Genomic DNA, 19,680 nt, shown 5'->3' on the forward strand with positions numbered 1-19,680 from the left:
TGAGCGTCCGACTTCAGCTCAGGTCACGATCTCACGGTCCGTGAGTTCGAGCCCCACCTCGGGCTCTGTGCTGACGGCTCAGAGCCTGGAGCCTGCTTCCGATTCTGTGTCTCCCTCTCTCTCTGCCCCTCCCCCGTTCATGCTCTGTCTCTCTCTGTCTCAAAAATAAATAAATGTAAAAAAAAAAAAAATTAAAACATACAAAATGTTTCCGCTAAGAGAGGAAACATTTAAAGATTAAAATGTATTTTGCATCTTTTCAATTACTTCTAAATACTCAAATCTATCTCTAAATAAAAGTCAATATGTAAGTGACAATTAGTGAATATCAAAGTTGTATATTATATAAAAGTTATCTAAATCATGTCGTTTTATTTGGTGACACCGTTTTGAGATTTTAAATATTATTAAATATTTTATACAAATATAACAACTAGCCATTCTAGTGTTTGTTTTCAGGGGAAGGAATCGGTATTATCCTTTATCCTTGTTACATCTGGTCTTACGTATATAGAGTATTAAGAGTAAAGTAAAGAGTATTAAGAACCCTCATGAACCGTTGGTGGGAATGCACACAGGTGGGCACCTGGGTGGCTTAGTCGGTTAAGCGTCCAGCTCTTGATTTCCGCTCAGGTCGTGATCCCCGGGCTGTAGGCCAGAGCCCTGTGTCACAGTCCGTACTGAGCGTGGAGCCTGCTTGAGATTCTCTCTCTCTCTCTCTCTCTCTCTCTCTCTGTCTCTCCCTCTGCCCCTCCCCTACTTGCATGCACTCTCTTTCTCAAATAAAAATACAAACATGAGAGTAATAATAACTATTATTGCAAAATCTTCCTCCATTCTGCATGCACAACGTTGTGAGTATCTTGCCAGCTCGCGAACACGTCGCCAACCATGAATCAGAAAACCCAGGAAAGGGAGCCTGTGGCAGCCCAGCTCCAGGAAATAACACCGCATTCCACAAGAATCTATTGTGTTGATTCCATCTTGGGAGGGAGGGTTGGACGCATTCATTACATAGGCTTCTTCTTTTCTCCAAGTGTGCCCACCACCCAAATCCTCCCTGCTCTCTGTCTTCAATGCTGACACGGGGCAATCCATAGCCTTTATGGCATTCGGAAGCAGCGGCCTTTTGTCCTGAGGACACAGGACAAGAGGTGTGGAGCGCGGGTCCCTGGGGCCGGGGTTGTGTGTCCTGAGAGGATGGTGAGGGGAGCGGTGGCCACGTGGTAGTCCCACGGTGCCAGCTGCAGCCAGCTCCTGGTGACGGAGCTGGCCACATGCCCTTTGATTGTGTGTGTGTGTGTGTGTGTGTGTGTGTATCCAGGTAAAGGGCCTCTCTTGCCTGAGTCCAGCAATGATACAGGCAGGGTGAGTCTCCGGAAAAGAGATCCTGACCTTGGGCAGTGGGGCTTTTAAGCTCCTTCCTGGGGTCGACAGGGGCCAGGATACAACGGGATGTGATGTGACAGAACCACGGCTCCAGCTGAGTTTTCCTGATTTGGGGAGAGGGTCTCAGTCCTTCCCTGGGAGACAGGCAGGCTGGGGTCTGTGCCTTGCCGTGCCGGCGACCGGTGGCTTTGGGCACTAGGCTGGCTGCCAGGGGGCTTCACCGGAGGCGAACTCCTCTTCCAGAAGGCCAGACTGCAGGAATCCGTCTTAGATGCTCAACCCTGACCCCTCGGGCGTGACAGTCACTTGGGGGCGGCGGGGGGGGGGGGGGGACAGTCACTGTGGCCCGGGTGGCCCGGCCTGGAGGGGCCAGAGCCATGTCATGGTTCCAGTGCCAAGCGGTTCCAGTGAGTGGGAGGGGAGAGAGCACATGGGCAGGAGGGCAGTGGGGAAAGAGGACCCAGGAGGGGGAGGTGGGCAAGGGTGGGCAGCATAGGCCTGTGGTGGTGTGGAGGGGGGGGTGCTGTGCAGGGAGTGACTGCCACGAGGGGCAGCGTGTGACGGGAGTCAGGAGGAGCTGAGCCATTGATGACCGAAGAGCCCAGGGAGTGACCATAAGTGTGTTGGCCAGAAGGCAGGTGGGCGGGAAGCCTGCAGGGACCCAGTGGGGAGCAGTGAGCAAAGCTTTGCCCCCAGGAGTTTGGGGCTTGGTGGAGGGGCAGGGAGCGATTCTCAGAGCAAGGTCACCTTGCCGCCTTCGGGCCAGCAGGGTCCCCCCACCCCAGCTCCTCCGGGCGAGCAGGAGGGAGAAGGGAAAGCCCAGGCAAGAGCAGGTGGAAAAAGGGCGTTGTGCCACCAGGGACCAGAGGACCAGGGGACGATGAACGTGGGGCTGAACGGAGGGGACACGGAGCAGCAGAGGACCCGAGGGGAGTAAGCAGAGGCAGAGGAAGTCCCTGCCCAGGTCCAGGGCACAGGGCCGTGCTGAGGCTCTGAGTCGGGACGGGGAGATTTAAGGTGGTTTGGGGCAGCTTCTGGATCCCCGAGGGTGTAGGCGAGGAGGCCAGGAGACAGGGTAAAGGCATGAGCGACCCTTGGGGGGACCACAGATGCACAGTGTCCCAAAGCCCCTGTGGGGGCCTCCCCTGGGTCTCTGGAGAGGGGAACGGAGGCCGCTCCCCCTCAGGCTCCGGGCCGAAGCCAGAAATAGAACTCCTGGGGCGTTCGGGGCTGTGGCGTCATTTCTTAGTGGAATCTGTCCCCACTGGCACCAGACAAATCTCCCGGAGATGTTGCTTTTAACAGCAAGTTCGGTAGGGCTCTGCTGCTCACAGGACAGAGTGCAAAGTCCCAGCACACGAGACCCTTGGTCTCGGGCCCCCAAGGAAGGCCTCTCTGGATTTGGCTTTCGGTCTCCTTCACGTGATTTTTCCTGGCATTTCTTTCCTCCCTTGACCACTAGCAAATAAAATTCTACCCCACCACAGAAACATAACCTGTCGGAACTGAAAGAGAAATTGTTGGACGTCCCATCTCCTGCCTCCTTCCCATTTTCGAGATGCGGAAACCGAGGCCTGTGGGGAGGCAGCGGTGGACCCAGGTCAAATCCGTCGTCCTTCCCCATTCGCCCCTCTGCCCTCAGGCACAGTCCAGGAGGGATGGGGAGGCCCCAACGCTGGGCCCTTAGCAGGACTCCAGGAAGTAGACAGCAACACCTCTCTCACCCAGTGGCAATTCTCATGGGTAGAGGCCATATTTTACAGGCCTCCCAGAGGTGAGGGGGGTTTGGGGAAGCCCGGGAGTGGAGGCTGCCGCGAAACCTGGCTGAAATGGGGGCTTCATTTCCTTAACTCAACAAGGTCCTTGAAAATGCCTTCCCGACGGGCGCCTGGGTGGTTCAGTCGGTGAAGCGTCCGACTTCTGATTTCGGCTCAGGTCGTGATCTCATGGGCGTGAGATCAAGCCCCGTGTCGGGCTCTGCGTTGAGCATGGAGTCTGCTTGGGATTCTCTCTCTCTCAAAATAGATAAACATTAAAAAAAAAAAAAAAGAAAAAGAAATGAGTTCTCAGGAGGCGGCCTCTCTCAGCGGTTTCCACACCGCGTTTTGCACCCTCTCCTCCTGCAATTAACACGTCCGCTGGTTGCCTTCTCCCGGATATCAGCCCACCAGGGAGGGAGGGGCCTGTCCTTTGGGCTCCTTCCAGAGCCCCAGCCCCCCAGCACGGGTCTGGCCAACAGAACACCGTCAGCACCTGCCAAGTATCCATTTATTCCACGCCCGCTGATGTAGCGGGAACCATAGGTGTGGGAACTATAGCAGGTGGCATCTTTAGCTGTGTGATGACAGACCCACCAGGGTGAAGACCCACGGGAATGGAGGGAAATGCCAAGTAACAGAGGCATGCTGGTTTATTACTGCCAAAGACTGGCAGTCTTTATTACTTCATTGCCTGGAACTTGGGTTTTACTTTAATACATAGATGTGAGAAAAATTTACTTTCCTTTTTAAAATTGTTTTTTAACATTTATTTTTGAGAGGGTGAGCGAGCACGAGCGGGGGAGGGGCAGAGAGCGAGAGGGAGACACAGAATCCGAAGCAGGCTCCAGGCTCCGAGCTGTCGGCACAGAGCCCGACGCGGGGCTCGAACTCACGGACCTCGAGATCGTGATCTGAGCCAAAGTCCGATGCCGGACGGACTGAGCCAGCCAGGCGCCCCGAGAAAAGTGTATTTTCAAGAACTTTTGTATTAATCATTTGCATGTATCCACAGCGACATTGACATCAGCCTCACGTGGAAGGCCACTCACTGTGTCCCTACACACAGTGGCGGGGCTGTGGCGGGTCTGGGAGTCCAGGGCTGCAGGCAGCTCAGGCCACGTGGTCCCTTGGGAACAAGGGCTCCGTGGGGGCTCGACTTCCGGTTTGCCTATATAAGATTTCTATATTCTAAAATCATTCTGGGCCAAATCCAACAGGCTGTTGGGCTGCTTTGGACCACACAAGACGCTCAGTTTTAAAAAATCGACCTTAGATGTACAGACCTGGGTTCATCATAATCCTTGGTTCATGGCATAGTCTCAGCACTGAGCAATGCTCAGTCCTCTTGTTTTCCATTCATTCATTCGTGCACTCACTCATTCATCCGTTCATTCATTCCAGGCAGGCAGTCTGCAGCCTCTGGAATGTATATGGTGCTAATTACAAGTGAGTGTTAAGGAATAAATGATGTCCCTGCAAATGTTGCTTACGTGGTTCATTCAGTCGGCACGCCTTTCTTCGGTGATAAGGGCCCCGGTTATGGTGCGGGATCTAGAGGGAGACTGTTCAGGTTTGGATCTAGGTTATGCACTTGAACGCGGGCAAATGATCTCATCTCTCTGGGCCTCGCTTTTCTCACTTGTCCAGTCGGGGGTATGACGTATAAGGGCCTTTGAAAACCTTCAGGGAGATAATCCACGTGAACGGCACTTAGAACAGTGCGTGCAAAAAGCACTCAGCACCGACTACGGTCATTACCGCCAAGGGGAGGCAAAACTGAGCATTTCACGCCATTAGTGACAGATGAATCAGCAGCACACCAGTGAGGAATCAGGGAGTGGACCATGCCTTTCCAGCTCGAACAAGCTTTCAACCTCTCTGTGGTCCAGCAGGATCATGGGTCAGGCTAGGAAGTCCAAGAAAACACAGCGTCTCTCCCAGGATCATTTTCTGTTACTCGAGGATTCTTCCTGCAGCTTTTGACCAGAACTTTCCCTTCTCACATGGTCGAATCCAGTGGTTCTCAAACTTGATTATGCATCAGAACCACCGGGAGGGCTTGCTGCAACACGTATCACTGGGCCTCAGAGTTCCAGATTCAGGAGGTTGGAGGCAGGGGGCTGAGAATTTGTATTGTTTTTCTTTTTTTTTTTTTTAATATATTTTTTTAAGTTTTTATTTATTTTTGAGACAGAGACAGAGCATGAGCAGGGGAGGGGCAGAGAGAGAGGGAGACACAGACTCTGAAGCAGGCTCCAGGCTCTGAGCTGTCAGCACAGAGCCCGACGCGGGGCTCGAACTCACGGACCGTGAGATCATGACCTGAGCTGAAATCGGACGCTCAACCGAGACACCCAGGCGCCCCTGTTTCTTTTTTTTTTTTTTTTTAATGTTTACTTATTTTTGAGACAGGAGAGACCGAGTGTGAGTGGGGGAGGGGCAGAGGGAGAGGGAGACACAGAATCGGAAGCAGGCTCCAGGCTCCGAGCTGTCAGCACAGAGCCTCACACGGGGCTCGAACTCACCACCGGGGAGATCGTGACCTGAGCCGAATTTGGTCACTTGGCCCACCGAGCCACCCGGGTGCCCCAAGAATTTGTATTTCTAACAAATTCCCAGTTAGTGCTGCCGTTGGCCCCGGAACCACACTTTGAGAAACGCCAGTCTAAGCAGTTAACTATGATGGGGGGGGGGGGGGCCGCAGCGTAGCGAGGGGAGGCTTCCTGGAGGTGAAGGTCTTTGAAGCGGACCTCCTGGAGCAGATGGAGAAGAGACAGCAGCGGGAACGAAGACACAGGAGCAGGAGTGGCCAGTGTGATCTGGGGAAGGCACGTGGAGGTGAAGCTGGCAGGTCCCTGGGCACTAGAGGGACAGGACCTCGAAGGCCAAGTGGGAAGTCCGGGGTGGCTTGGGCCCCCGGGATCTATGGGAATGGAGCCAGCAGCAGCCTGAAGGGCAGGTTAGAGAGGGGGAGCAGCTGTGGGACAAGAGATCACAGCGTTCCTCCCTCGGCCCAGTGTCTCAGCCTCCTCTAAAATCTGGGGGAGGGGCGCCCGGGTGGCTCAGTCGGTTGCACATCCGACTGGATTTCGGCTCAGGTCACGATCCAGGGTCGTGGGATCGAGCCCCACGTTGGGCTCTAAGCTGACAGCATGGAGCCTGCTTGGGATTCTCTCTCTCCCTCTTTCTGCCCCTCTCCTGCTCGTGCTCTCTCAAAATAAATAAACTTAAAAAAAAAAAAAACCCAAAAACTGGAGGAGTCCTTCCACGATCCTATTTTTCCAACTAGGAACTGAGACCCGGGATTTTCAAAGGGGCAGGAGGAGGGAGTGGGCTGCAGCCACGTTTAAAAAACATGAGTTAGAAGCGAGTGGAATGAAAAAGGGGCAGGGGGACCTGATCGCACCTCACAAGGGTAGTAAACCAAACCCGCTTCAGGTTGATGGTTTGTGTGGGTATCGTATTGTGATGTACGTAGGTGGAAAAGGTGTGCGGGCCAGGGCTGTGTGGCCATGGGGTTCACCAGACCAGGCAGGAGTGGCTTCCCCCCGCCTGGTCATCGAGCACAGGACCTTGTCTGGACACACACCATTTAGGCCCTGCCCGTTGGAGGGGGAGGGGGGAGGTGCGGGAGGGGGGGGCGCAAAATCCTGCTGTAGAGAAGATGAGGCCTAAGGAACACCAGAACAGGAAGGGGAGGGTGGAGCGAGCTAAAGCCGGGAGGCCTCCAGGAGGAGGGGTCAGTGTAAGATGAGGCACTGGGTGGGGGGAGGGGGCTTCCTGGAGATGGCGGAGTCTGACCTCCTTGGTGGCTCAGATTCTGACACCAGGGCCTTTGGGGGAGAGCGGAGAGATTCTGCAGATCACCAAAGAAGTTGTCAAGATGCACTGGGAGTGGTACAGGGTGTGAGGAGGTGTAAAAAAAAGAAAAAAAAAAAAAGTTTTAAAGCGGAACCCAAGGCCCAGCACAGATACAAAATCCAAACAGAGCTTGAAGAGCCTTAAATATCAGCCGACACGTTCAAGTTACAGTGGAGGGAACTGAGGCCCGTTTGTGCACCCTGCACAGGAACACAGGCTTTGGAGGCTTCTGGGTTCAGTGTTCTGAGTCAGTGGATGCTTTGGGTAGGAGGGTAGGTCGAGACCCCAGCGACGCTGCCCTAGCTCCCCTCCCCCAGCCCGTGAGGAACACCAACCCACCCCCGTCAGTCCCACCAACTATGGCAGCCGATCTTCACGATCTTCCCGATCTTTCCACGACACTGTAACCGCACCGAGTTTGTAAAAAAATGGCTAAAGCGGCTTTCTCTTCTGCGTGGGCCGTTCCCGCTCCGGTCTGTGGTTTCCGCTGGCCCTGCCCCCGTCCGCTGGGCTCACCGCCTGCACGTCTTTTCGTTACGTTCGGATGGGCTCATTTTACACATTAAGAAACAGTTCCAGAGAGGTTCCGGGATTCGAGGTCGCTGAGAACGGAAGGCCCAGGGGCGGCCGCTGGACCCCTGACTGCTGGTCCAAGCTCCTTATCAGAAGCTTCCGGCAGTTGGGACGTGAGATGTCACAATCTTGCTTTGTACTTGGGATCGGGGCCGAAGGCCGGCCGGCACTTCACAGTGTGGGGCCGTCTCTGATGCTACGATTTCCCAAATGACAAACGGCCCTATCTGAAAGCTTTCCAACGTCTAATCAATCGCTCGGAAATTCGTAGGAAGGAATGGCCGGGACGTTTAAAAAATAATGTGAAAAAGCCCGCGTCACCTTCGTTGGCCTCTGCCTTCAGCCGATTCGATGCCACGGATCTGCACTCCCGAGGTGTCGAGCACCCCGCAGCCGCGGGGCTGATTGGCACCGTGAGATGCCGCCCTGCACGTCTTTTTATGCTGCAGACGTATATAACATCAGCAGTCACATCTGATTTCCTCTCATCCACCTTGATTGAGGCAGAAGGAGGGATAAACAGCAAACGCCGTTGCGAATATCCATCCCAAATGGTAATTATTGCATCATTATATTTGCTGCTTTACTTGTCTGTTACCATTAGGAGGTAACAAGATCATTGTCAGTCAAAGGCTGTGGAGATAATTAGAGCATCTATAGGTTAGCAGGAAATCAAATTGGTGCTAGTACCCATCAATGCCGGGGAGCTGAACGTAATTAGAGGGGAAAGATGCAAAGGTTGAGATGAATAAGGCCCCAGGGATTAAATACCATGACTGATTTGAGAGTCTGACTCCTCTACGTTCTGACACGGCAGATGGGACGTGCAGCGAGGTGCACGGAGAAGGGGACGCGGGAAGGTCTGCCAGGCGCAGCGAATCAAGCCGCCGCCGAGGCGCAGGGTCTGGAAGGTCCCGAGAACTGGCCCATTCGGAAAAACAGCGTTTGTCGTGTTTTCCGATCCTCTAGTTTTTCTTCGGGTTATTTTCTCTGGTCTGGGAGTCGGGATATGAATGCAGGAGCAGAGCCAACAGGACCGGGTCTTTATTCGGGAAACCCCTTGCTCTGCCCGAGCCCAGCTCTCCCGCCAGGACGGTCTTCGGGTGCCCACCCCGCTTCCCAAACACCCTCCCTGGTCACTTCTGCGCGGATTCCCCAGACAGCAGCCGCCCACGTCCCGCTGACCCGGGCCGCTTTTGTCTTGTCCCCAGAAAGATAACACCAATCCAAACAATCTCATCCAAACAGCAATTTCAGCAGGTCGACAGTTTTTTACATCTTGGAAAAACAAAACATTTCAGAGGACGAGGGGGAAGTCTGCAAACCGATGAGGGACAGGCCATGTAATTCAACGAGACACAGAGAGCGGAGACAGGAAAAAAAAAAATACCGGGAAGGTCTTAAGTAACATACAACTGACCGAATCCACAGATTGAAATGCAAAGGAACAAGCAAGCAATGACTGTTGTCAGAGGCCCGAAATCAGATCTGTCACTGATGCAGAGAAAGCGAATGCGGAGGGGCTCTGAGGCGGGCCCCAGACGCGAGGTGGCACGGCGGCCACCTCGGCCCGTGCGTACATCCCCCGCGAGATCCGAAAGTACCTTCCCGTGACTTAACGGCTCGTCGTTGCGACCATCCCAAAAAACGAAAGTAAAAAAAGAACGTTAAGATCCACAACTGACGGTGTGGGGCGCAAACGTTTACAGAACCTAACCGGCCGGGTCACTAACTGCGTTAGGGAGGGCGACCGGCCGCCGTAGGTCAGCCTCCCGTCCTCACTCGGGCTGGGTTCAAGGTGTTTCTTTTCCAAGAGCCCGGTCTTGCACGTATGGCTTCTTCCCTAAGGTAACGATGGCCATTCTCACACAAACAAGCAGCTGGAAGCTTGGTTCACATTTTTTAATAACATGGCACAGTTTACATTACACAAGAAGGCTCCGCCGATGAGAACATGCTGAAAACTCAGTCGGTTTTCACGCGTCTTTTCACAGAGGGTCTAGAAAGGACTTTATTACATACAGGGTAAACAGCAAAAAGGTCTGTATAGAACAATCTCTTTACAATACCGAGAGCTACCACTATAGTTCCAGTGTATATATTCCTTGGGGTTTTTTTTTTTTCTTTTTAGTTGTTGTCTTTAAAAAAAAAAAAAAACACTACACAACATCTGGAGTTCACAAAATCTGAAGCTCACAACTAAACCTTCAGTTTACTACTAAAATAGATCTCTCTGCTTATTAGAAACAATGGTCTGTAGTTAACTTTTTTTTTCTTTTTTGCAAAAACAGGATAACAACATCAGATAGCACTTTAATATACTAGAAGGACCCAATGGAACTAATTTTATTTCATACATATATTTTACAGTCCAGTAGACAAGATATATTGTATTTCTCTGCTAGTAAAGTCATATTCTCTCCAAATATGTAGACAAGAGGCTTAATGTATTATAAAAGTATGAAGACACATTAAGGTTGGTGCAAAATTAAAAACACACGCACACACAGAACTTTGTCTCTGCCACTGCTCACCCTCTGTAATTCTCCATGGCTCCCCAAGGTCGACCTGCCGGCTATTTCCCAGACTTTATTACCAACTGGAACACAGCGAGTCACATTAGGAAACGTGCACCTTAAACCCATCAGTTATTGAAAACAGTGAAAACATATCCATCATCTGAGAAAACGTGAAGCTTTCTTTCAGGATGTGTTTGGATGTAATCGAATCTCATTACAAACCGAGGAGGCGTGTACAGACAGGAAACAGGACACACTAAAACACGCATGGTTCCCACATGAGGTGTGTGTGAAGTCACGTGACTGATGGTGGCGACCTGTCTGTGTCCCCTGATTTTGGCGTCTGACAGCTCCCATCCTCCCTGGCACTGGGTGTTCAGGCCCTCGGCTCTCTTTCCCGGGGGCTGTGCTCCACCCCACCCCCACCCCCCACCCCCACCCCCCCACGGCCCGCGAGCAGTTTAACTTCGCGAGCCAAGTTTCAGCCCGGGTCCGATTTGCAAAATAGGATGTTTCTCCGTTTGGGAAAAAAAACAAGCAAGGAAAACAGAGTCCTATCACGTAAGCGCTTGTTCAGGGAAAATATGACCTTAAGTATGTTGTAAATGGATCTGAAAAGGCTCCTTTGAGTTAGGAGGGCTTTTGTGAAAAGCCCTAACATTCATTGCATAGTTGAAGGGTTTAGCTGTCTATAACAATATATGGGAACGCAGCCGTAGCCGACTGCACTCGCTGATATTAAGTTTGCAAATAGCACATTTTAAGAAGTATTAATGTATTATGTTACTTACTCTTGATCTATTTACATTTGTACAAAGTAAAGCTTTTATCTTACCCTTTGCATATATGAACCATTAGCTCACGAAGCAATGTGTTTTTGTGTTTCGTTTTTTGTTTTTTCTGTGTGTGTGTTTTTACATAGCTATGTACACGGCCTTCCTTTCTCATCTGAAGGAGCTTCGCACGATGGGCTGCGTGGACCGCTGTTTGCCTCTCCCCCAGTCACCACCGCGTCGCTGTGTGTCTGTCGTCTTCACTGTTTTGGTTCAAATCAAAAAGTCTTATGCAAGAAACCAAAAGAGTTAGAGACATGAGAACATAGGACTTGGCTGAAAGATCTGAAAAATTTCAACATATGATATACAAAAAAAAAAAACCATTTCAAAATCTGCACTGGAGCCTATACATTTTTTACAAGGGGAGGAGGCGGGGCGTGCGGCCCCCCCCCACCCCAGTCTGGTGGGCCCGCGCTGGCTCCCCGTCTCCGGTCTGGCGCCCTGTTGGTGTGCAAGGGCTTCTCTTTCCTCCCTCGCGTCCTGCCCTCCTTACCGAGCTTCGATATCCTTCAGGGTGTGGGAAGGAGGCCTCTCCCTCATCTCTGCAGACAGAGGGGTAGTCCTTCTGGGGGAGACCGGGCGGCCCCCCAGCGTGGAAATGAGCGGGGGGGGCGCGCTCAGCGCCGCCGTCGGGGGGGTCTTGTTGAGCAGTCCGTTCTGGTGCCCCGCGGTGGGGCTGATCCTGGGGTAGTGCATGCTGGGGAGCCCCGGGGTGAGGAGGCTGGGGTGCGGCAGGTGTCCGTCCAGGGAGGCGGGGTGCACGGGGTGGAGCCGTGTGTGTTCGTAGTCTTCTCTGAGCATGTGCAAGCGCTCCCGCTCTTCCAGGTGAGCCCCGCGCTCGTGCTCCCGCCGAGGGTCCACAGACAGAGGGTGGTGGTGGTGGTGGTGGTGGTGGTTGTAATCGTGAGGCTCCCTGTCCCTGAAGGAGCGATCGGCTTCGTAGAGCCGCGGCGTCGAGAGACGGTGCAGAGGGTCGTTCCTTAGCAGGAAGTCCCTGCCCAGCGGGTCTCTCCGGTGAATGTCAAGTTCTCGGTAGGGATCCCTCAGAGGGTCCCGTATGGGGTCCCAGTGGAAAGAAGGGTACGGGAACCGCTCTCCGCCCGGGATGGGGCTGATGCCCATGAACGGGGTCATCATGCGAGTCCTGTCCAGGCTGCTGATGCTGTTCATGGGGTGAATGCCCGTCACCCCCACCGTCATGGGCATCGAGGCCAGGGGCCCCGGGTGCACGCTGGACGAGGAGTTTGGAGGAGGTGGCTCCGAAGACCGGTGGGTCTGCGGGGCCTCCGGAGGCAGGTCGTGGTCTTCCTTGCGCTCCTCCTTCACCTTGACCTCCGAGCTCTTCTTGGGGTTCTCGTAGGCCGGCTCGCTCTTGCGCTGCTCGGCCTCGCGGCTCGAGGTGCTGTTGGGCCTGGCGCTCTCCACCACGGGGGTCCGCACGTAGGGTGACGGCACCCGGGCCAGCTGCTTGGCCTCTTCGCCCGTGGCTCGCCCCTCGTGGCCGTGGCCGTCCTTCTCCGGCAGGTGGCCCTCCTTCGCCTTGTGCTCGTCGGCGGTCAGGTCCTTGCGGGATTCCGAGTGGTCTCTCTCCCTCTCTTTGGATTTGTCTTTCTCGCGAGCCTCAGTGTTCATATGACCCCTGATCTGTTCAGCGGAGCTACGGTTATGTCCCAGGGTGCTCACTGGGAGGATAGGTGCTGGTGAAGGGTGGCTGGAGTGTCTTTTCTCAACGCTTTCCCTGCGGAAGAAAAGAGGGACACAGAGAAGCAGATGAAATGGGCTTGCCGGCCTGGGGAGGGGCTGCCAATGAAATGGTGGTGGGAGAGAGGCTCGGGTCTGGCTCCCGTGGTCACTGAGGCAGCCGGATGTGCCCTTCGCGTGGCAAAACCAGCCACCCTGACCTTACTCACCTAGACTTTCACGGAAGCTTTCTGGGGACAAGGCACTGGCGCTGGGGCGGGTGGGGGTGGGGGGCAGGTGGGAGAGTCTGAGGGGGAAATAATTCTCTCTGCATGTGAGATTCACGTGCCTCCGTCAAGGCCACAGACGAAGCGCTTTCGGAGGGTGGAAATGGACCAACGTGGCCAACAGTGATGTGGCAACACAGCCTGCCTGTCTGGATTCCTAGGGTCACTGAGTGGTAAGAAGAAAGTTCTAAGAGCCCAAATGCAAAGACGATCTTTGCGATAACAGAGCCAGAGGGAGGAAGGGTACAAGGGGCTTCGATCTCCCGGCATCGGGACGAGGGACCTGCGTCACAGCCAAGGGCACAGATGCAGAGTGATCTCTGGGGCACAGCATGTGAGGAGGCTTTGAAGGGAGACCATGACGTCAGGGCTTGGGGGTCCCAAATAGCACTTATACCTTAGGAAGGGCAAGAAAGCCCGAATCTGAGAAGATGGGAGGGAAGCTGGGAGGCAGAGTGGGGTCCCCAGGCCTCGGGGGACAAATGGAGAACCACTTTAAGAGCCCCTGTGAATGGAAGTGCGGAACAAGAACTTGGGGGACCCGTTTGGGATGAGGGACTTAAGAGCACAGGGCAGAAGATTCAGAGCGACAGAAGGACAACAGAGGCCGACTTGGGAGACGTAAGACAGGCCCGGGCGTGTCGTGGGGACAGCCCCGAGACGGGACGTGGCCAAGGGGAGGAGCAAGATGCCTCGCCGGCCCGGTTAGCAGCAAGGCTCCCAGGCGAGGGTAGTCTGCGGCGAGAGAATTAAGGAGGGTTCCCCTGCGGATCTGGTCTCTATAGCCAGCATGCAAGGCTAAGAAGAGGAAGAGAAGCGTCTAAAAGGTGAAGGACAAAGAAGAGTGTGTTTTACTAAGTTTCCTGACTTTAATCCAAAAGGCCGTTTGACTCCACCAAGAAAAATGTGGAAAGGTTTGCTGTCGCATGGTCTTCTGTGCCCTGGCAGGCTACCCAAAGCTCTGGGTGCCGGGTGCGCCCGCCTCTCTTTGGCAGTCGACAGCTGAATGCTGAACGCCATAAACGGTCCTTCCGCTGGGTAAGAGATTTGTAACATACTGTCTTGAAGGAAAAATGGATTCTTTTCTTTTCTAAGAAAGAAATCAGAAGGATGACCTCCGAGGAACGCATACTAATCGGACACATTCAGAGTCCGTAAAGTTGAATTCTTTTCAATCACTAGTGAGCACGCGTGCACACACACACACACACACACCCCACACATAGTAAAGAAAACTGGAAGATTTGGATATTTGAGACTTAAGTACCAAAGCAGAGCGTTATTAGGTATTTTCTGTCAAGCATATCTTGTCTTTCCCCTGCTTTTTTCAGGTCATTCAAAATGAAAGTCTCCTACAGAAAGAAATCAGAAAGGGATGACATTCTTCAGAGAAAATGCTCTGAGACGTCTTCCTCTTTAAGGCCGTTTCTTTTTCGGGCATGGGTTACCAAGCACAGAGATAAAAAAAAAAAAAAAAAAAAAATGGTTAGTCAGGTTAATTATCCACTGGCAAAACAAAACCCACACCAGAAATGCTTGCCGGCACTCCTCTACGTGTAGGTTTGCAAAACTTTATTAGTCATCTGTGAGCCCAGGGTTTGAGTTTGAACGAAATTTGAGAAAAATGTGACGAGACAATGCAAACGTGACTTTCTAAAAGCAAACAAAAAGAAAGAGAGAGAGAGAGAGGCGGGGAGGGAGGGAGACAGAGAAAAAAACCTATGGATGATTTAATGGACTGCACGAACTTGAAAGCAAATATGGTATTGATTCATGCCGTGTGTGTTTGGTCCAAAGCTCCAACTCACTGTCTTTGAGAGCAAGATTTATATTTGGATACGCTAACGCTCACAGGGACTTCGGAGGCTCTAAGTGTGCATCTGTGTCTGAGTCGGGACGCTCTCGCTGTGCTGCGATTTCATGCTACGGTCGCGGTGCACTACGGGGCCGAGGGGGTGCGCTCGGGGACTTGGGGGCCGGCCTCGGGCGGAGCGAGGAGCTGAGGCCACGGGGCCAGCTGGAGCACGAGGCTGGGACGGGGAGGGTGGACGGCTGCCCTTGGCACACAGCGGGCTTCCCCATTGGGGCTCGAGAACGGTTTCTTTCCGTACCTTTCTTTGTCATCTTTACTAACAGATGAGTCTCGTTTATCTACGTCTCTATCTCTGTCATGAGCTGCAGCGGACGCGCTACGCTCCAGCTCGCCTGGCTTCAGCCAGGGCGGAGGGGTCGGGAACGACGGAGGCGTTCGGTGCAGCCGGTTCCAGGGCTCGTGAGGGCTGCTAAAGTTCTGCACACTGGGGCCATCCTTGTGGCCGAACATTGAGTTGGGTGCTGAAATGGTGAAGTGGAGAACAAAAAGGTTTAAGAGAAATTATATAATCTGCCGTAATGAAGGTACTTACCAAAAAACTTTTAACAGCACTCAGAGTTAAAATGAATACATATTATGGGGAGCTGGAAAAGGAAAGGAGATTAACAGATTCATTAGAGGAGCGCTCGTCCTACGCTGGAGGGGTAGCTCGCAGCTTTTGTTCTTAAACCAAAGGCGAGGGGGGCGGGAGGGGGAGCTTTAAAAAGGAAAGGGGCCAGATGGGTGTCAAGAGCGCCCCATCAAACACGTCTGGTGCATGCAGAAACCCCGAGCGTGGTGCACTCTCGTGGGGTGACTTGGGAGGAACAATGCTCGGCACGGAGGCACGGTCAAGCCGAGCCTCTACCCACAGCCCCGCGAATGGGACCGCCGCTGCTCCCGCAGCGGTAGCAGGCGGAAACAGGTGACGTCACAGCCCGGGCAGGGCCTTGACCTAAGCAGACGCGGAAGGTCTCCGCGCCGGACAGAGTCGGGAGGGCAAGCTTAGAGTTGCACTTGGGGCCTCCGGGGCCAGGAGAACATGATCTATGGATGGCACGAAAGTAAACGTGTGGCGTGTTCAGCGGCTAGAGAATTCAGTGACTAAAAAACGAGCAGGTGCCACAACTCTTCCCCTTCTAGATACTTTTTTCGTCGAAAACGACATGGCCCTCCCAGATGATGGACTATGACGTGTTGCCAGCTAGCTAGCCTCAGCCTGGTACTGTTTTCCCGCTATTTCCCATCAAGTTCTCTCAGTGCCATAATGCCAGAGGCCAGGTGAGTGCAAAATTCCCCCCTGCAATGGGACTGTGGCTAAAGTCGTGGATAGCAGGGATGGAATATGGAGGAGACTGAGCTTAAGCAATGTTTTGGGAGTTGAGTCAGTGACGTCACTGCTCCTGATGCCCAGGAGGACACACACAGTCACGATGGGTTACTCTTGAGACGTTGCTTTCGACGTAAATGCACCCTCACCCCTAACTCCATGCTGAGCCCTGCCTTTGCGATGACGTAAGCCAATGTGTTTCCCAAGAGGATCGTTTCCTTTTCGCTAGAAAGGTCTTGAGCCACAGACAGATCAGAGGAGACAAAGAGTCCAGGGCGGATTTTAAAAAGTTAGAGGTACTCACTAACTGAAGGATTTCCAAGTCCCCCGAAGGCATTGCCACCAACCGCTGCGAGGCCAGTGAACGTAGACGGACGGTTAAAAGGCTCTGCAAACACATGGGGAGGAAGGAAAAGGTTGGACTGGACTGAGTGAGGAGCACGAAGAGCTTCCAGGCAGGTGGGAAAGAGATGTGGGAGCCCCGCCCTCTCTCTACTCAGACCCGACGTGTCCCCTCCTGCTGCTACCAGGTTGTGCAAAAGGTTCTCGGTGCGCTCAGATTTGGGCACTGGATTAGCAAAATATTTACGAGAGCTGTCTTTCCAGAATTGTGCCTTTTGCCCCATTCCTCTTGCCAGGTGGGGACTATCACTCAGGCCCAGCAGTGTCTTAGGACGCCCTCCTGCCCTGTAAGTTCTAACAGAACAAATAAATGACATCTTAAAATGAGTCTCTCAGTGACGAAGCGCCGAAGTCGTGCGTATTATACACGCTGTTGCTGCACTGCGTATACACCATTGCCTGCACCTGCTTGTCACATTCGCAGAAAATATCAAATGAATCAAGGCCGCAAAGAAAGCGTACGCCTTTGCGAGGGAGACCTACTCATGGTAAAAGGAGAAGGGATTATAACATAGCAGGTAATGTCTCCTCACGACATCACCTTGCCCCGCTGGGCGGGAAGCGGCCATCGTAAACGTGGATTCCCGGAGGTGGCCGGGCACGTGCCCACTGTGCCATCAGTCCCTTCGGGTGGGACGGCTATGGAGCACGCAGCTACTACTTTAAGGAGGTGGCAGCAGGGGTGCTGAGACACCCCGAGGGTGGACAGCAGGTGCTGAAACTTGTTCCCAAGGGCCCTCATCGCCCCACGTGGTCAGGGAGGTGTCTAGGACCATGGCCGACTTGCCCGGAAGCACAGCAGAAAACAAAGGTTTTCTGAGACACGCGCGTCATTTCCCATCACCGCGGGCAACTCACCCAGGTGAGCGGCAGGGTTAAGGAAGTTGCTGTGATGAGGCGGTGGCCCAAAAGGGGTCCCGGTTGGGTGTGCAGCACCTAGAAAGTCAGATATGGCGGGGTCAGGCTTCGCAGAACGCCAGTTCCTACCATGCGGCCGGCTCCTCACTGCGTCAGGGCCCCGGGAGAACACTCGGGAGGAAACGCGTTAACGGAAGGGCACCCCGGCCACACACCGGGAGACGACAGGGTGCTGTTAGGGAGCAGAAAACCCAGCCGTGCCCTTTCTCCGGGCGGGGCTGGCCACCCCCAAAACGGGGCGTTACTTTTTCAAGATGCGGACACGCAGCCTGAGAAGTGTGGGGAGATAGCGCAAGGGTAGGGGCGAGGGGGGTGATCCTGTAACCAAAGGAGTTTGAAGAAACGCCCAGTTACAAAGTGCTAAGCGAGGTTCTTCACTGAAGGACTTCTCAGAGCCGTTAGCGTGTTCCTGGGCTCGTTTTCTGAAAGGGGAGCATTTGGCCACGGGACACTTTCTTCGCGGAGCATGTTGGGGGGGCAGGTCTTTCACTCTGAGGAACACTGAGCCTGAAACCACATTTTACGGTCCTTGGGAGTGGCTGTCGCGCAGCGGTGGGTCCGGGCCACGGTGCCTTGCCCCACGGAACCCCTTTCCCGAGGCACGTGTTAGCTGTCAGGAAGGGCGTTACAAGGCCTGGCCCTACGGAACCCGGGATCGTGCGTTGCACCAGGTGACAGGACGTGAGCGCCTTCAGGCAGCTCTCCGGCTTCGGTGCTAGGAAAAGCTCCTTTGGTCCGTGTTTGTGGACACCAGTAACCTGCCCGCCAGGGACCTTAGTGCTAGTTCAGCCGTCTCCTTTCCTTTGGTTTCCCCATCGGAATGTATTTCTTCAAGATGCCACAGCCTCCTTTTCCTGGAGGAAGCGGGGGAAGGCAAGAGGGAGAGGACAGACACAGGGTGCGTGCACAGGAGGCAGGGGAGGCCCACATTCCTAAAGGCTGAGGGCATCCCGGCTCCCGGGGCGGCAGGCCCGGCTTCAGAAAAGAGACTGGCCGGGCTCACCGGAGGGAGCGTCCTAAGCTTATTTCAGGCATCAGTGCCCAACAGCAAGCTGAAAGTGGCTGCATTTAACACGTGCGTGTGTGAATTAGACACCGCGGCTCAAAGTTTCACCAAATTATCATTCGGGGGCAAAATCCAGTGATGCTCACACTGAGAAAGATGGCCTCCCGGAACGGATGTATACACAGGGCCTCCATGAAGAGACTTTTCACTTCTCCACAATCTCTTGCATTTTGTCTAAGTTGCTACAAACGACTATACATTCCCTCAGGAAGACAGATCAAATAGAGGAGTGCTGTCCCTCCCGAAACCCTGTGAACTCAGTTGATGCTCTGGGTCGCTGCTCCCTGGACTACAAGGTCTCCGTGGGGTCTCGGGCGTGGAGGAAGCCATGGAACCCGGGAGGACGTCTGTCACAGTCACGGACTCGGAGAATTGGAAGGCACCTGAGGAGTCATCCGTTCAGTCCTGGACGGTGACTTATCCTCCACCCAGGCAATGCAAAAATGATACTCCATCTCTACCAAGCGAACACGGTCCAGAATATTCATTAGGTGTTAACAGTGTTGCCAGCTAAATAAAAATGTGGCTGCACAGCCTGTGTAGTACAAGCTAATTAATGCTTCGATGAAGATTGGGAGCTCTGCTCAGCCCAGGGCCCCAGGGGTGCCTTGCAGTTCCAGAATTATTGAAGCAAAAGCAGCCAATTCATCCACTTGGCTCAAACGGAAGCCAGGGAGAAATCTCTCCATTTCTCTCCAAAAATTGCTCTTAGTGCAGCTCTGTCTCAGAGCCTAGGTGCCATGGTAACAAAGCTTTCAAATACGTCCCTAGACAGAACTCACAGAGCAAAACCTGAGACCTTAGCAAATTCCATCTACCCTCAAGGGTGACTCACTTGCTTTGGCAACAAGGCCCATTATACTGATGATTTCTTGCAACGGGGGAGTCTCTCTCTTTCTGAATGGAAGAGCCTTAGGTCAACCCAAAATGAGTCTTGGATAAAAGCCTGGGAAGGCAGCAGGCAGGATGGATGTGAAACTTGTTCCCTCCGGACCAGGAACGGGGAGCCCCGTGAATATTTATGTCCAGAAGAATACATTCTACTTAGCACGGTGGGTATGAAGTTATGAAGCTCGTCACCAGATTGAGCGCAGCGTCGCCATTTACAAGTATTAGTGAGCGGAGCTCTGTGCGGCAAAATGGCTTTCCAAGGCCTGGATGGTAAGGCTCCTCTGATCCCGAGAGGGCTGTTCTCGTTTCCTGATGC

The 19,680-nt window shown here is 53.5% G+C and overlaps 1 protein-coding gene across 6 annotated transcripts in view; it reads right to left on the reverse strand.

Moving 5' to 3' along the window:
* Positions 1-9,471: 9,471 nt before the first annotated feature.
* The window catches only part of AUTS2 (activator of transcription and developmental regulator AUTS2), a 1,109,507-nt gene continuing 1,099,298 nt past the window's right edge, over positions 9,472-19,680 (reverse strand). For all 6 annotated transcript variants that reach the window (XM_027042413.2, XM_027042410.2, XM_053213848.1 and 3 more), the window contains 4 exons: positions 17,348-17,425; positions 16,392-16,475; positions 15,017-15,239; positions 9,472-12,676 (listed from right to left, as the gene is read on the reverse strand). In XM_027042413.2, coding sequence (XP_026898214.1) covers positions 11,428-12,676; positions 15,017-15,239; positions 16,392-16,475; positions 17,348-17,425 — 1,634 coding nt within the window. In that variant the 3' untranslated portion in view covers positions 9,472-11,427. The remainder of the gene's footprint in view (positions 12,677-15,016; positions 15,240-16,391; positions 16,476-17,347; positions 17,426-19,680) is intronic.

The sequence above is a fragment of the Acinonyx jubatus genome, chromosome E3 (genome assembly GCF_027475565.1).
Source record: "Acinonyx jubatus isolate Ajub_Pintada_27869175 chromosome E3, VMU_Ajub_asm_v1.0, whole genome shotgun sequence".
Classification (NCBI taxonomy): Eukaryota; Metazoa; Chordata; class Mammalia; order Carnivora; family Felidae; genus Acinonyx; species Acinonyx jubatus.